This window comes from Stegastes partitus, unplaced genomic scaffold (genome assembly GCF_000690725.1).
Source record: "Stegastes partitus isolate 25-593 unplaced genomic scaffold, Stegastes_partitus-1.0.2 Scaffold2554, whole genome shotgun sequence".
NCBI classification, from domain to species: Eukaryota; Metazoa; Chordata; class Actinopteri; family Pomacentridae; genus Stegastes; species Stegastes partitus.
The window spans coordinates 25,356-35,867 of record NW_007580285.1 but is presented as its reverse complement, the minus strand read 5'-3'; the positions used below and the strand labels follow the sequence as shown (position 1 = coordinate 35,867).

The 10,512-nt window shown below is 43.3% G+C and overlaps 1 protein-coding gene across 5 annotated transcripts in view; it reads left to right on the top strand.

Annotated features, from left to right (window-relative positions):
• Window positions 1–292: 292 nt before the first annotated feature.
• The window catches only part of stat1a (signal transducer and activator of transcription 1a), a 14,622-nt gene continuing 4,402 nt past the window's right edge, over window positions 293–10,512 (top strand). For 2 of the 5 annotated variants that reach the window (XM_008305583.1, XM_008305580.1), the window contains exons 1-20: window positions 293–422; window positions 1,913–2,043; window positions 2,864–3,008; window positions 3,579–3,674; window positions 4,003–4,089; window positions 4,179–4,257; window positions 4,407–4,498; window positions 5,297–5,448; window positions 5,541–5,699; window positions 5,778–5,870; window positions 6,565–6,624; window positions 6,717–6,737; window positions 6,844–6,934; window positions 7,081–7,122; window positions 8,095–8,184; window positions 8,276–8,374; window positions 8,451–8,586; window positions 9,366–9,421; window positions 9,513–9,607; window positions 9,702–9,841. In XM_008305583.1, coding sequence (XP_008303805.1) covers window positions 1,916–2,043; window positions 2,864–3,008; window positions 3,579–3,674; window positions 4,003–4,089; window positions 4,179–4,257; window positions 4,407–4,498; window positions 5,297–5,448; window positions 5,541–5,699; window positions 5,778–5,870; window positions 6,565–6,624; window positions 6,717–6,737; window positions 6,844–6,934; window positions 7,081–7,122; window positions 8,095–8,184; window positions 8,276–8,374; window positions 8,451–8,586; window positions 9,366–9,421; window positions 9,513–9,607; window positions 9,702–9,841 — 1,861 coding nt within the window. In that variant the 5' untranslated portion in view covers window positions 293–422; window positions 1,913–1,915. Of the gene's footprint in view, window positions 423–1,912; window positions 2,044–2,863; window positions 3,009–3,578; window positions 3,675–4,002; window positions 4,090–4,178; window positions 4,258–4,406; window positions 4,499–5,296; window positions 5,449–5,540; window positions 5,700–5,777; window positions 5,871–6,564; window positions 6,625–6,716; window positions 6,738–6,843; window positions 6,935–7,080; window positions 7,123–8,094; window positions 8,185–8,275; window positions 8,375–8,450; window positions 8,587–9,365; window positions 9,422–9,509; window positions 9,608–9,701; window positions 9,842–10,512 lie in introns of all 5 variants that reach the window. The other 3 variants (XM_008305579.1, XM_008305581.1, XM_008305582.1) reach the window with 3 other exon arrangements.

The following is a 10,512-nucleotide window of genomic DNA, read 5'->3' as shown; positions in this document are numbered from 1 at the left end:
TTGGCTTCCCCCCTGACAAAACCAAACTTTTTTTGCTTTTAAAAGATGTGAAATATTTTTCAGAGGCAGTATGGCACTCTGATAGTTTATAAAACGTAAAATACTCAGTCACGCTTGATCTTGTGCTTATTTGAGAGGATTTTAAATAAAAATCACCATTTGTAATCTTGCTAATGTGGGCAAACATGCTAAATGACAGAAGAGCCGCCTGTTCGTCATTCTGATTGGCTAGTACAAGTAAAGGGGCGGAACCTTCCCGGGTATTCCAAGTGGTGATTGGCTGACCGTATTTCCGTACAGTACATCAGCAGAAAGAGGCTGAGTCGCAGTCTTGCAAAATCGTTGCACAATTTACGAAATAAACCTTTTCGGAAACACTGCAGCATTTGTGACAGATTGAAAACGTCTATTGAACATAAAAGGTAAGTTTAAGTTCTTGTTTCTTCACGTTGAGGCTTTATTTAGCCTAATTCTGCTCTCTGTTATTACATTGAGGGGAAAAAAAACAGCAGTTGAACTTGGCTTTGCTAATCGGTGAGGTTCAGCAACAACAACAAAAGTCACAGCAGTCAAGCAGGAAAGACAGTAAATGCAACTATAGCTTCTACTTGTATACTTCATATACTTGTAGCTGTCGCATTTCAAACCAAAATCAACTTTTTTACATGTTGACGTGGTCGTCGCCGCCCACTACTAAAGGTCTAAAATTACTGCCGGTTACCTCATAGTAAAGGTGTGAATATGGTATAAAATATAACATCAGGTGAATTATATTCAGGCCGAACTCATAAGTGAAGCTCCAACATGGAGATAGGGATGTTGAATCTAATTCTAATACCAACAATGTGTGACGTTTTACCAGAAACTCTTAAAAAGCCATATTTCTGAACGGAGTGTGGTTGATGAGAGCTAGCAAGGCTCGGTGGGCTGCACTGATGACCAGAGCAGCCAGATGGGGATTATTCTCTACAAATAAAAAATATGAAATGTGTTACAGATGTGTAATAACACTACTATGTACACCCATGTACATGCAAAACTGAATATGATGTGTTTTACTCACTCCTGAGTGGTTCTAGTTACATGTAGATCCTGTTTGCTGAGATATTGTTCAGAGAACATTCCTGCTGAAGGCTTTGATTAGACCGATGCAGGAGGCAGAGTGGGGAAATGAAACCTATCCTGACTTTACCGTCCTCCTGCATTCCTTTTGACAGCTTATAACAAGACAATAAGAATAAAAATGTATTTAAATTCTACTAATAAGGATTGATGCAACAGCAGCCTTCAACCTTCGTGTTTAGCTGAAGAATCGTGTTTATTAACCAACTATTGGTAATATCTGTAACTATAAGGTTTTAAAATGCAAAGATGAGTCTGTTTTCAACTCAATACAGCACAAACTGATGAAACATGTCTCGATTTTGGATTTTCCTGTCGACAGCGAAAGCCTGAAGAACTCATCACCCTCACAGATTAGAGATCTCTTGGTTATAGTTTTAAGTTTTAGTTTCCGCTTTAAATATCGTGGAGCAGAAATGAGTCAGGGAGGATGTGGAATAATTACTGAGTCAGCACTTCTGATTCCCTTAATTCTTGTGCTGTGCGCCACCAAAAGCAAAGTGACAGCAGAAAGAGACCGCTCAGCTCCACACTGTACGTCCGTCCTGGTTTCACATCAGTCCTTCATGGATTTACCAGCAAAAAAAAGTAATTGTATTCTGTGTGGTGTTGAAACTGTCTTATATGTAACTTGGTGAGCTTTGCCGCACTAGCATGCTTATTTTTCAACCATAAAACGTCCCTCTCGGGTTATATTCACGGCAAACCTAGTCTGAAATTTGGAAAAAACAATTCTAAGGGCATTAGAGTTTGAACCCTGGATCCTCATGAAGCTGCTCTCCTTCCCCAGAAGATGGCGCAGTGGTGCCAGCTTCAGATGCTGGACTGTAAATACCTGGAGCAGGTGGACCAGCTGTACGACGACTCCTTCCCCATGGACATCCGGCAGTATCTGAGCAAGTGGATCGAGAGCATCGACTGGTGAGAAGCTTCTTTTATACCCTGTGGTATTAGTAGTAGTAGTATTATTAGTAGTTTTAATAGTTGTGATGTCTAACAAAGTGGCCGTTTTTACAGGTGTGGAATTCTTATTAGTCAGAACTGCACCTGAAAAGCAGTAATCCTTGTCATTCTTATTTTCCTGGGAAATCCTTTTGTCAAATTTTCTGTTCAAATGCATAACAGCGGACCTTTTATTTAACTGTTGCCTGAAAACTGGAGGCTTCATCGTTTTCTACTGATGTCGCTGTGGTCATGAAAACACACTGAGCAACACAGGAGAGCAGCAGAAGCGTCATCAACAGAAAAAAAGGAAGACCTGCAACCTGCAAAATGTCCTTCACGTTCTGCAGTCTTACATCTATCACAGACATTTTATTTAACTTTTATTCAGAATCGTGCAGCTGATGAATTACTTAAAATCAGACGAGCTGATCGTCACAGTTGCTGGAATGTTTATGCATTGTTTTTAGTCACAAAATCACATTAATGCCAATGAGCTGACATCAGAGCTTCACAGAATCAGCTTCTCGTTATTCAAGTCATGCAGGGAAGTATTTATATTTAGGAGGATTTAGTGCTGAAACAAATACTTGATCGACATTGTTCAGGAAACTGTCAAATCTCCTCTTGTTTCTGTACTTTCTCTGTTTTATATCAAGTAAAATGTCATATTTTCAGGTTTGCAGTTGTTCGTTGAGCGTCTGGCTGCGCTGTCCGCTGACATTTACTGACTGAACAGTTAATCATCAGTCGTGGAGGTATTCATTCGGTTCGCTGTGTTTCCTGTCGGCCTCCTCAGGGACACGGTGGCGTATCAGGACTCGCTGGCCACCGTTCGGTTCCACGACCTCCTCGCCCAGCTGGACGACCAGCACAGCCGCTTCGCTCTGGAGAACAACTTCCTGCTGCAGCACAACATCCGCAAGATCAAGAGGAACCTGCAGGTGAGAGGCCGATTATTGGCAATCGAAAAAGGCCGATGTTTGGAACCGATGTACAGTGTGATGATGGCAGAGAACCTGTCATTCAGAACTAGTCTTGTTCCTTAATAAGGATTACTACAAGTGAATATGTAAAACAGGAACTGGAGAGATGAAAGTATCTCCTCTGTTTATGTGACATATTAGTCAGTTTGTGTCCTGCTGCTCTTCTCTATTTTCTTAATCTTTCTCTGATCTGTGACTGTTATCGCCCACTAGGGTCCAGATCTTACGGCTTTATTAATTATTGTTTTCCAGACTCTTGTTTCAGGTTCATTTGTGACTGCCTGCTAACTTAGCTGCTAGCCGTTAGCCAGTGTTTGTGGCCACGGCTTGTGTTTCTTGTTCAGCTTTCTCTGCTTGAGAAACATTTCTGAGACCACAGACGGACAGAGAGAAGAGGCGGCGTTAGACCAGAAGTAGTCAGTAATCGGTCAAGAACTTACCAGTACCGATAATATACCAGAAAAATATCCAGTTCTACATTTAGTGACGGATGCTAAATGCAGAGCGACTCTCTCTCTCTCTCTCCAGGATCGGTTCCAGGAAGATCCCGTCCACATGGCCATGATCATCTCCAGAAACCTGAAGGAGGAGCAGAAGATCTTGGCCAGTGCAAAGAGCGCCGAGGTAAAAAGCTGCAGCAGAGGAGGACGGAGCTAGGAGGCATCTCCTCCTACGACACTTTGGTCTTGTCTGTGGCATAGCACTCACAGAGGTGTTTGGATTGTGTTTTTCACTGCTTCAATTCCAACGTAAAAGTCGAGGTGTCTACACGTTAACATCAGAGAGATTTTCTTGTTGTTCGTTACAAATCTGCCCAAACAGGCTCCAGCAGAACATCCACAAACAGCAGACAAGAATCACATTTAGCGTTTTTCTGTCAAAGAATCACCAACGTAAATGCGGCAGACATTGAAAACATGATTGTTCAAAGAGCGCCGATGTGTTTCTGCAGCAGGAGGGCGAGGGGACGGTGTCGGCCATGGTGGTGGAGAAGCAGAAGCTGGACAACAACGTGAAGGAGATGAAAGACAGCCTCCAGGTGAAACAGAGCACACCACGCAGCAGGTTCAGGTTGAGCGTGATGCCGGCCTGGCCCCGTCGGAATTAAATCGCATTCGTTTCTCTCAGGTGGTGGATCAGAACATCAAGAACCTGGAAGACCTGCAGGACGAGTACGACTTCAGGATCAACACACTGAAGAACAGAGGTGAGAAGAAGTGGCGTCGATTTCATGTTCTGAGAGTGTGATGATTCCCTGAAGGCCACACGAGTAAAACAAGTTTATCATTTAATATCATTCTGTCGGAGAAGCTGCTCTTTGAAGCAGGTTAAATTTGTGTTTTTCTTCTTTTGTAGAGAATGAAATGAACGGCATGACGCCGAAGGAGCTGGAGAAGGAGAAGCTTACGATTGGGAGGATGTGCATGGAGCTGAAAGCTAAACGTCAGGTGAGCAGTTTCTCATAATGTTAACAATCATTATAATGTTAGCATTTATATCCTTCCTCTTTTTAGGTCTGTTAATGGGATACAAGATAATTATTAGTCTGATATTTTTCTTTCTTAGGAATTCTTATACTGTGCCTTTGTCTCTGTTGCTTCTTTGCTTCACAACATAATTACATTTTTTTGTTTAACAGGAAGAATGATACTGCCTCGAATTCAGGGATTTAGCTCCACCTTGAGCCTCGATTAGTTTACATTTTGCCCAACTGGCACCAATAAAAGAAGCAGAATTAGCGACCAGCGGCTAATTTTTCTAACTGGAGGTTCACTGGATTTCTGGGACACTAAAGAAAACTTGATGATTCTCTGGCTGGTTCTGAGGTTTTCACGGTTTCTAAGCAGATTAATGGATGTCGAGATAATCGAACGTGTCGCCACCATTGGTTCGTGGTTTTGCTGTTGTTATGAAATATATGGAACCATAATTTACAAAAAGAACACCATGTTGTGTGAAAGGAGACTTGAAACTAGAGATTGAGACGTAAACCTAGTTGGGAAATGTTCACGAAGACGTTGGACGTGACAGCACAACGGGAAAAGAAAAGCTGAAAGAAGTGATTCCTGTAAGCGTTCTTCTCTCATCGACAGGAGGTCCTTGTGTGGGACACCAGGGAGACGCTGATGGTTTTATGTTTAGTTGTACACGAGCTGTGTAACAAACACACAACCTGAGGTGCTGTTCATGTCGGATGCCGTGTCCACCAAAGCCTTGACCGTCGTGTGACCTCTGCTGTCTGTCAGGACGTGGTGCTGCAGCTGACCGACCTCCTGAACATCACCCAGGCGCTGCTGACGGAGCTGATCTCCGAGGAGCTGCCCGAGTGGAAGCAGCGGCAGCAGATCGCCTGCATCGGCGGCCCGCCCAACGCCTGCGTGGACCAGCTGCAGAACTGGTGACTCTTCCCCTCCTTCGTCCGTCACATTCACCTCCTCGCTCTGCTTTTTCCTTCGCCTCCTCCACATGCTTCTCCTCCTCTTCCTGCAGGTTCACGGCAGTGGCAGAGAGCCTCCAGCAGGTCCGTCAGCACCTGAAGAAGCTGCAGGAGTTGGAGCAGAAGTTCACCTACGACAGCGACCCCATCACGCAGAAGAAAGCCTTCCTGGAGGGCCGAGCTCTGGAGCTCCTCAAGAACCTCCTCTCCAAGTAGGAAACCCCCACAGTCACGATTTACTGACCGTCTCGTTACTGGCCGTCGGTGCTGATTGTCGCCTGTCTGTGCAGCTCGCTGGTCGTAGAGAGGCAGCCCTGCATGCCCACCCACCCTCAGAGGCCGCTGGTGCTGAAAACAGGCGTCCAGTTTACCGTGAAACTCCGGTAAGGAACGAGAGTTAAACCAGTCCAGGTGAAACAGCTGGACTGGCCCTCAATCATGCCCTCAATCCCTTAATAACAAAAAGCAACGTACAGCTTCGTATGTAAAAACACAACTATGATAAGTGGCAGTGAAGCGTTCTGTGATATAAAATGTAATAATAATAATAATTCAGATCCCTAAACGATGAGAATTAGTTTGTTTTTTTCTGTTTTATGTGATTGTGAGTGGGATTTTCCACCTGCATGTGCGACCTTGTGATGGTCTTTATTTTAAATACTTTTTTATGGTCGAAATGATAAATCAGTTTTGCATCTGATCGACTGATAATCAATATGGTCGTTCGCTAAACCTTGGTGAGGAAATGTTTCCTGTCTCTGCTGCAGAAAGATGTTTTTAATCTTCTGAGCTCACCAATAACAGACACTTTAGGTTTCCCTGTAAATGTTTTGACATTTTAAGGCAGGAAAACCACAGCGAGGCCCAAAACTAAATGAATCAGCCAAGATGAACTAAATTTAGAGACACAAATAAGTTTTAATAAATCTTAAATCTTATGTATTGCATCTGAGGTTTTCCTGTTTTGCTGTAAAAAAGATCTTTTAGCCAAATGAAAAGCAAACACTAAATCAGACGTCATTTATCTGCAGATCAGTTTCCTGTTTCAGTCGACCTTCTTGTTTCCATTTCGTGCAGGTTCCTGGTGAAGCTGCAGGAGTTTAACTACCAGCTCAAGGTCAAAGCTGTGTTTGACAAGTGAGCTTTTCACAAGTTTGTTTTTCCTGCTTAAAATCTGAACACCTGCACGTTTTTAAAACGATGACACGCTTTTCTTTTCTCCCCTCCAGGGACGTCACAGATAAGAAAGGGTACGACTCAAAAATATCCACACGCATCTTATGACGTTAAAGTCGCTCCAACACATGATGCTTCCACTAATTAGTGAAAAATTCTAACAGTGTTTATTAAAATCAGGTTTCGGAAGTTCAACATTTTGGGAACGAACACCAAAGTCATGAACATGGAGGAGTCCAACGGCAGCCTGGCGGCAGAGTTCAGACATCTGGTGAGACGACCGCTTTGGCCTTTGGTTTGCATGAACGTGTCTGATCGCTTCACAGCGGATCGACGAGGCCCATAAAGGAGGCAGCGTGTCTGTGAAAGCGACAGAACATAACGTGTTTCTGTAACGTCGTCTCGTTCTTTATGCAGCAACTGAAGGAGCAGAAAGTAGCCGGCAACAGAACAAACGAGGTAAGAGCCTTTCAGACGCCGTTCAGTTCAAAGGGATGTTTGTTTTTGTGGCGTTTGGTTTCCTGCTTAACTGACGGGCCTTTAAAATGCACCAAAGTCAACCAGGAAATAATCACACATCCATCTTTAGTTCTGACAGTTACGTGTCCGTTGAGCCCAATCAGGGAATAATTTACAAAAGAGCTCCTTCAAGATATTTTGACATTTTTTACGTGAATTTATTTGTAGAAACTGTAATAAAATGATTAAAGCTCATCATTTAAAAAAAAAAAAAAAAAGTCTGCAGTTTTCAGGAGCATGAAATTAAAATTCCTGCGTTTTAGTTCATTTGTTTTACTTTAGTGCCGACTGGTGGAGGATTTAAGAAACGCACAGTGACACTGGAATATATGGTGCTGCTACAGGAAGTAGAGTTTATTTTAGTTTTTATTAAACGTATTTAACAAAATCAAAATGCTGAAAGGGCCACCAGTTGTTTGCAGTTGCTTTTTAATCATCATAACATAGTTCTGGTGCACTGCATTTAGTTTTTTTCCCCCACAAAAATATGCAATTTTGCACATTTGCAAGAATTTATTATCCCCCTAAAGGCCTTAGAAGATATTTTAATAAGTCTTAAATATAGTTTCTCAGCTGCTGTCCAAATACATGTCGTTTACGATCATACATGATAAAAAATCTCTATATTTAGCATATTTATCCTGCATTAATAGCATTAATAGCATCACTAGGAAATGTGATGTGATAATTGTCGTATTTTTTGCCCCTGCTGATCTTCTATCATGTTTTTATGTGTGTGATGGCGACAGGTGTTAAAATGCTGTTAATGTGGTGCTAAAGCTGTCTTAAAGCTAAATTAGATATACACTTAGAAACCTTTGGAGCTTCACGTGTTTCCTGCAGACAGTTGTGGGACTTTTGCGTTGTGTCGTTGTCGTTTTGTGCGAGCTGAGTGTGTGTCCGTCTGTTCAGGGGCCTCTGATCGTCACCGAGGAGCTTCACTCGCTCAGCTTCGAGTCCGAGCTGCAGCTCAACCAGTCTGGACTCGACATCAAGCTGGAGGTGAGACGAGACACAAACAGGACTTGTGCAGAGCTGAAGTCTAACATCACGTTGTTGTTGCTGACTTGTGTGTTGCTGTCGTGCCCTGCAGGCCATGTCTCTGCCTGTTGTCGTCATCTCCAACGTCTGTCAGCTGCCCAGCGGCTGGGCCTCCATCCTCTGGTACAACATGCTCACCACCGAGCCCAAAGTGAGGACGCGCTGATGTCACTCCTCATCTTTACGTTACCGTTGCTCCGGAGTTGACGGACTTTCCTGTTTTCCAGAACCTGAAGTTCTTCCTCTCCCCTCCGCCGGCCAAGTGGTCCCAGCTGTCCGAGGTTCTCAGCTGGCAGTTCTCCTCCGTCACCAAGCGAGGCCTGAACCAGGAGCAGCTCAACATGCTCGCCGACAAGCTGCTCGGTCAGACTCAGTACACGAGCGACGCATTCACAGCTGGTGTTAACAAACACATCAGGGTGTCTGCGAGTCCTCGAAATCTGCAGTTAGACGTTTCACATTCAGCTCTATAGATAAAGCTCTGTGACTTTAATCATAAAACGTACATTTAATAAGCAAACTGTACTTGAACTAAGTCACAGTTTACTGCAGGAGCCATTCAGATGATTGTATTTATCAGCTTTACGTGAATTAATGTGGAGATTAATTTTAAAATTTTGCTGTCGATGTTTTAAAAATGCATCAAATGCAATTAGAATATCAAGTGTACTTGCAAACGTCTGTGGATATCCAGAGACAGGGTGGAGTCTTTGGGCTAAACGCTAATGTGCTAACATGCTAACAGTGCATTAAACCAGGCTGCTAATCCTAATTTAGCCTCTTAGCACACAATGAAATACAGCTGAGACTAATCGGAACGCTGTTAGATGATAAAAAGTCGTTAGATTTAATCCTCTGAGCAACATGATTGAAGAAAAACGAGGATGCAGATGCAAGGAAAAAACTACATTTTCAAATCTTACATGACACTCTGGAACAAAACATGAATAAATCAGGCGTAATTAAAATACTGTGGAGCACCACAGCTTCAACACAAGCTGTGTCATATTTGTTGAGCTGTGAACGTGTTGCTAGTCTGACTAAACACAAAGATCAGTCTGAAGACGCCGGCTTGTCATTACATAAAGGGCGCTGCTGTTATTTGGATTGATTGAAGTGAAAATGTGAATTCTTGTGTACAGGAGCCAAAGCTCAGAGGAACCCAGAGGGACAGATCCCCTGGACCAAGTTCTGCAAGGTGAGTTTCAGCCCGTCTGCAGCGTTTTTTTTAACTCCTTTAACCGAAGACGGAGTTTAATTATGAGGATGTTTTCTCATGTGTCCAGCAGCAGAGTGCCAACGAGAAAGCTTTCCCGTTCTGGCTGTGGATCGAAGGAATCCTGGATCTGATTAAAAGACACCTGCTGTCCCTGTGGAATGACGGGTGAGTGCTGCTGCTGCTGCTGCTGCTGCTGCTGCTGCCGCCGTAAAATATCCCAGAAGATGGGATTTGAGCTCACGTTGTGGTTTCTGTGCAGCTCCATCATGGGCTTCATCAGCAAGGAGAGGGAGAAGGCTCTGCTGAGCGACAAGTGTCCGGGAACCTTCCTGCTCAGGTTCAGTGAAAGCAGCAGAGAGGGCGCGATCACCTTCACCTGGATCGAACACGACGTCCACGGTAAAGACAAGACATGTGAAAAACTTCCATTTAATGCTCATGAACGTCACGGAACCGCGTTTGGATGCTTCAATTGAAAACAAACAGCAGAACCGACTAACTTCTGCTTTTCAGGTGATGCTGACTTTAGTTTTGAAACTGTACAAAAAGGTGAATCAGGCCAGAGTTTACTCGTGTTTCTGTTCTATTTCCAGCAGTGCACCAAGTTAGTTTAAGTTTTAGATGTTCTGCTATTTTGGATCTGCTGTTTGCAGAGTTTACACTCGACTTCCTGTCAGTCCGTTTAAACCAAGTGGAGCCACAGCGACGACTTGTTTGACGTGGTTTCAGTTGGTCTGCTGCCACGTCGTCTTAAAAACATCACAGAACCACGTTTAGACGCTTTAACTGAGTACAAAACAGACAAACTTCTACTCTGCTTTAAGTTACTGATCATTTCCAGGCCTGTGTTTGTGTGAAGCAGACTTCAGTTTTGCGTAATGAGCAAAGAAACTGTACAGAAAGGTTTACTTCAGTTATTATGAGATTTCCATCTAAATGTTAGCAGTGTCCCTGAAAGATTGGTTCGATTTTTCACTGGTTTGGACTAGTTTGAGACTAATTTAGACTCTTTCCAGTCTGCTTTTAGACTTGGTTTAAACTGGTTTTTGTAACTGGTTTTGCTCTGGATT